The sequence below is a fragment of the Xyrauchen texanus genome, chromosome 41 (assembly GCF_025860055.1).
Source record: "Xyrauchen texanus isolate HMW12.3.18 chromosome 41, RBS_HiC_50CHRs, whole genome shotgun sequence".
Taxonomy (NCBI): domain Eukaryota; kingdom Metazoa; phylum Chordata; class Actinopteri; order Cypriniformes; family Catostomidae; genus Xyrauchen; species Xyrauchen texanus.
In genome coordinates this window covers 20,021,481-20,027,480 of record NC_068316.1, presented here as the reverse complement: position 1 = coordinate 20,027,480, position 6,000 = coordinate 20,021,481, and the positions used below count along the sequence as shown (strand labels likewise).

Sequence of the window (6,000 nt, the reverse complement as noted above, 5' to 3'; positions counted from 1 at the left end):
TGGGGGAGGATACGTGCAGTCTGATGCACCTGCTATTACGCACGCAGCAGCCTGCATGCACCTGCATCAGCAGTTCATGTAACACAGTTCAGCTGTTGTGGCGTATTTCTATAGGGACCCCAAGTGTCACTACATCAACACAACGTCGAGTGAGTGACAGAAGGGGAACGTCATGGTTACTGTCGTAACCTCCGTTCCCTGATGGAGGGAATGAGACATTGTGTCCCTCTTGCCACAACACTGTACTAGCCGCTGAAATGACCGGACCTTGTCTCAGCTCCTCAGCACAAAACCTGCATGGAGTGGGCATTCCAGCTCCTTTCATACCCATATGTCACTACAACGACACAACGTCTCGTTCCTTCCATCAGTTACAACAGTAACCATGACGTTTTGGACAGGTGAGTTTTGAAATGTACTTCATGCTTTTCATAGAATATTTTAAAAGATCTAAAAAGAACAAGGAAAAATGCATTGCTCATGATATGACCCCTTTAGACAGATGTTGATGTGAATTTGGTACTGAGTAACAAAATAAATTTGTAACTGCTTTCAAATGCTGAAAAAATACACTCTTGCTCTTAGGCTGAGAACAAAACCCATAAATTTACCATATCAGAAGTGCCTATAGGCAGTGCTATCCTGAAACACAACTGGTTCAAATATCCCTTTCATTGATGACTGCACTCTCGATATAATGTAAAGCACACCAGGGAAGCTGACTGTCTTATGGGAACACGTGAGATGGGCCATCGTTTTGCTGTCTGTCAAAACAGGCATGAGATAACACATTATTGAAAAACAAATACAACTACAAAAGAAACAATATGATGCTTTCTTTATACAAAGAAAACATAGACATGTACCACATCAGAACATTAGTGTCGTACAAAACCTGAGAACTTAATATTACACTTATCTAAAAGACCCAATTATTCCCCCCTATAAAAAGTAGATTATTTTATATACAGTGCTATATGATAAAAGCCAAATTATTTGTAGCCTTCTCATAAATAAGTGTTTATGAATAGGCACACATTATTTCAACCACCATATGGCAGGAAATTGTGGTCGTGCAGAATTTTGGTTTAAAATAAAAACTTTCAGAGTTAGTTCATAAAACATAAAATAGAGCTTGTTTTTTTTAAATTTTTTTTATTTAAAATGAATATTTTTCTAGACATTTATAAATGGTCCTCATGCTCCAATTTGTCATTTAACTCTAGTGACCCCTATAGTCACATGTTATTTTTGTAAAATGCCAACTGATCTTTTTTGAGTGGTAACAACGATATTTCAAATATGAAATATATATAATCTGAAAAATACAACTGTAGTCTCTGCCTGTATACTTACAAACCCATTAGACTGTAAATAAAGTGCCATAATTCTTGGCCTGCATAGATTGCAGTATGCTGTATTGCACTTCCCACTATAATGTTACCATGTGAGCCAGCTGAATTATAAAAATTCTTCCTCCTTGTCTTTTTACAATCCTGATTCAGCCCATTCAGATTGTGTGAATTCTTTAAACACAATATGAATTTTGAACAATCAGCCAACCGCCATGCCAAAGCAAGTAATATACATGTATTTCCAGCAATCTTGGAATAAAGGCAACATAAAATTTATATTTTTCTGGTGACAGAAAACAAACAAAACAAACAAACAAACAAACAAACAAAGAAAGAAAGAAACAAACAAACAAACAAACAAACAAACAAACAAAAATGTATGGGGCTTCAGTCCTAATGATAATACAAATCTCATAGTAAATATTAAATACTGGATACAATTGAGTTTCTGCTAAGAAATTACTAAAAGGTCAAGCATATGAATGATACAGATATAGTGAAACATGGCTAATAATCAAATAACTCTAAAATAAACCAAATAAAACTACAGTAGCATTTACATTACCGTAATCTCCCTAAATGAAAAAAGGTTTGATGTCTGTGTGTAAAAGAAAATATAGTGTGATGTTATGTAGAGGAATACTTTGGTCCTTTTTGACAAGAAACATTTTACCAAGCTGATTAAGTGTTTTGAGTTTTAAAAGGGGAAAACTGTATGTGAACAACATTTTAAGTTTCAATGACCAGAACTACTTGCTTCGTGGTCAAATTACTTGGTGTTAATTTAACACCACTATGTGAAATCTACTAGTTTTTAGTATTGCGCTGTTGTTCAAGTAAAAATAAGTTAAGACATACATACCTGTTGTACCCATCTTTTTGCATATAACTTCAAAAGCAGGCCATTACATTTTCTTCCGAAAGGTTCAAATCTAACTTTATCTTAGTACTTTTGCAATATGGCTATGCATTTTATAGCAACTGTCAAATCTGATTGCTATTCTCATCCAACTGCAGGTGTATATGCAACTTTGTATATCAAGATAAAGAGTGGTGCAATCCATCAGCAAATATATAAATGCCTGGTCATTTAATGTAAGATGTCAATTAATGGTGTTAATTGGGGTACTAAATCCCCTAAATATTCTGAAAACATATTTTGGTGACATTATAGGCCATTCCTAAATCTTAACAAAACACACATCTGCATTAGGTACACATTGCATTTCTACAGAAAGTCATGATATGTTATGACGCTACTTTGCAGCTCACTTTTCACAGTCTTTGATGATAAATACCTCTTTAAAAAAAAATTTGACATCCACTATGTCCTCTGTGGCTATGTGCATTGTCATTGCTGTAGTCTCTGTATTTACCGTGGAGTGCTCTCAGCAAACTAAGCACCGTAAAACAGCATCGTTAATAAGCATGCATTTGAAGATTTGTCCCCCTTCACCACTGACTGTCTATAAAATCAAACAAGTGAAAAGGTACAATGTACAGGTAGGCCAACAATGTTATTATCATGGGTAGATACATTCTAAACAAGCCTCTTGTTTGCACCCGCATCCTTCAGGTCTTGTCTGCAAGAATTGCAGTCTCATTCATTTGTACAATTGACAATGACACAATTACAATGGACTTTTCATGCCATGCAGAAATATCTTTCAGCTCACAACTGTGTGCCCTTTTTTCCTCCAGTGAGTTTGTAGCTTCAGTCAGAATGTCAGCCCACAGTCACATACCAGTTTCACAGGATGGTGAAAGATTACCATCCCCTGACATCAAATGGATCTCTGGTTTAAACATGTGGTTCTCTACCTTGTGTTCACTTTGGTTAGTGTCTGGCTTCTCCTCCCCATTATCAGCAACTACACCCTGAGTGGAGTTCTGTGCTGAGTGTTTGGGTGAGGAGATGGCTGCAGAAGCCACTTCCTTCTGATTATTTTCCTTGTGATACTCCTGATCCTCCAGCTCTCCCAGAAGCAATGCTGTCTCCCCAGGAAAGTATTTACCAGCTAGTATCTTTGGAGAAAGAACTAAGCCTTTCCTTGGGATACTAGCCAGTAGCTCTGAATCTGAACAGAGAGGAGAGCACTCTCCCTCCGGGGAGTCGTCTTCCAGTAGACTGTTGTCGATATCCTGCGGGGAAGAGGTGTTGGGTGGCGTCGGAGGAGCATCTTCTGGTGTTTCTATAAAGTTGACTTTGAGGCATTTTGTCTTAACTGAATTTGTTCCCCGAATGGAGCTTCTGATGGTCTCCTCGACCTCGTTAAAATTCTCACCATCTGGATCGACAGGGCCACCCTTAAATGGGCCAGTATCTTCTGTAATCACATCCGAACTCATGTCTGAGGGTGTTAGCTGGCCAAGGTGAAGGTGTGGAGGTGATTTAGGTTGCCTTTGCTGAACCTGCTCTGCTGTATAAGAAGGGGTGGTTGCCTTCTCACCCTGTCCAAATTCAGCAGTGCAGCTTGCAAAGCTGTCAACACTTGAAATGCTTCTCACGTCAGTGATGGTTCTATCCCTAGGTTTTCGTTCAGTGGCAGGTGGGACTTCCTTCATCTCCAACTCTACCTCATGTTTTGACAGACCTGAGGCTGTAGTTGTGCTTAGATCAGAGAAGGACTGCGTCTTTGTCATCTGGTTATACATTTCTTCCAGTTTTTGAGCATTCAGGTGCTGCGGACTAGGTGTTCTGACATATTCCCGTGATCCATGCGGGTCGCTGTCAGGAAACTTTTTGTCAAAGGATCTTAGGCTGGTCTCTGAGGATGAGCGCTTCGTAATACCCCACCGGCTCGGAGATAAGTGGTTATCAATTGGCTGTTTATCATCAATTTTGTCTACGACAACATCCATGAGCTCCATACTTCGTGCAAAGGCATCTTTCAGATTCATAGATACGATACTGCCATTCCTCTTTGCTCGTTCTAAGGCCTCTCTTCTCTTGATGGCTTTCTCCTGTCGTTTCTGCTCCTTGTAGAACTCTGAGAAGTTGTTCACAATAATAGGTATGGGTAAGGCAATGACCAGCACACCAGCAATACAGCAAAGTCCACCAACTATTTTGCCAAGCAAAGTCTGTGGGTAAATATCTCCATAGCCTACTGTTGTCATGGTGATTGTAGCCCACCAAAATGAAGCTGGGATGCTGGTAAATTTTGTTGCATCCTCATCCTTCTCTGCGAAGAATACCAGACTTGAGAATATCATTATACCCATGGCCAAGAACAATATGAGTAAGCCAAGCTCATTGTAACTGCGCCTGAGGGTAAATCCAAGGGACTGCAGTCCAGTTGAATGTCTCGCCAATTTCAGAATCCTCAATATTCTCATGATGCGGAATATCTGCACCACCCTCCTCACATTTTGGAACTGCAGCACACTTTTGTTGGATTCGGTCAGAAATATAGTGACATAGTAGGGTAATATAGCTAACAAGTCAATGACATTTAGTGGCCCTTTGAAGAATTTCCACTTGTTTGGTGAGGACAGGAAGCGCAGGAGATATTCCATTGTAAACCATGCGATACACACAGCTTCAACGTGAGCAAGTTGAGGATTGTCATTGGCTTGTTCAAATTCGTCTATTACTTGGAGTTCAGGCAAGGTGTTCAGGGACAGTGCAACTGTTGAAAGTATGATGAACAGGATGGATATAATGGCCAAAACCTGCAGAAAAAAGAAAGAGAGACATTGTTTTTTTTTCTCTGTTTGTTTAACATGCATAGATCAAGATGTACAAAGAAAACTTTTGAACAAAATATTTTGAGTTCAAAAGTTCAAATCTTTATGTGCAAAGTCCAAGAACAAATGCTGATCTAGGACCAGTTTTTACTTTTTACTGATTGATCTCTGTTCTCAGAAATCCATCAGTAAAACTAAAAAACTGGTGATGACTTTACTGATTTATCTCTAAGAAAAGAGATCAGTCAGACAGAACTAAGTGGGCAGTCTCTCTTAATCTGAAACATTTGATAACAGAAATACACATTGAAATACATATTGTGTAGGGATGCACCATTTAATCGGCCGATCTTTGTCTTAAATCTGTGATTAGCGATCGGCCAATCATGCCTAGATTCAGGGCTGATTTTTTTTAACTGCAGCATGCATGAAATCACACAAACACTGCTACCTTAATGAATGAGCACCTGCTCAGCCCTCGAAGCATGACTTTGCATCCACCGAAGGGTGAGCAATTGGCATTTATTAGCAATGCTGTAAAGACATGCAGTAATTCAGATGAATATGCTGGTTCTCTTACGAGAGGTTCTCTCGTATTGCGTAAGCTAGCTTACGCTACGGGAAAGATTCATCTTTTCTGAGATATTGAAGCCAAAAAATTATCCTTAATTTTTGTATCCATTGTCAACGCAGTGCGGCAGCTGCAGACCTTGAGCGGGCTAGCTAGCGAGCTCATAGGTTGCTCTGTGGCAACTGCTGCAGCCTATAGACGAGCTTGGGCGAACTCACATCCAATGAGAGGCGTCCGCGCGCTCACTGCATCAAAGCCCGCCAAAATGGGCGTGACTACAGTGCATATAAGCGTAGTTCGTAGGCTGGAACCCTGATTTTCATCTCTTCAGCGAAGCTCTCCGCATCGCTGACCTGGAAGTCGCGTCGCCGTTCGAGGGGCATC

General features: G+C 39.9%; 1 protein-coding gene across 1 annotated transcript in view; it reads right to left on the bottom strand.

Moving 5' to 3' along the window:
- Positions 1-3,092: 3,092 nt before the first annotated feature.
- LOC127633990 (potassium voltage-gated channel subfamily B member 2-like) overlaps positions 3,093-6,000 on the bottom strand; it is a 166,814-nt gene continuing 163,906 nt past the window's right edge. The window contains exon 3 of the mRNA XM_052113367.1: positions 3,093-5,030. Within this exon, the coding sequence (XP_051969327.1) occupies positions 3,093-5,030 (1,938 nt within the window). The remainder of the gene's footprint in view (positions 5,031-6,000) is intronic.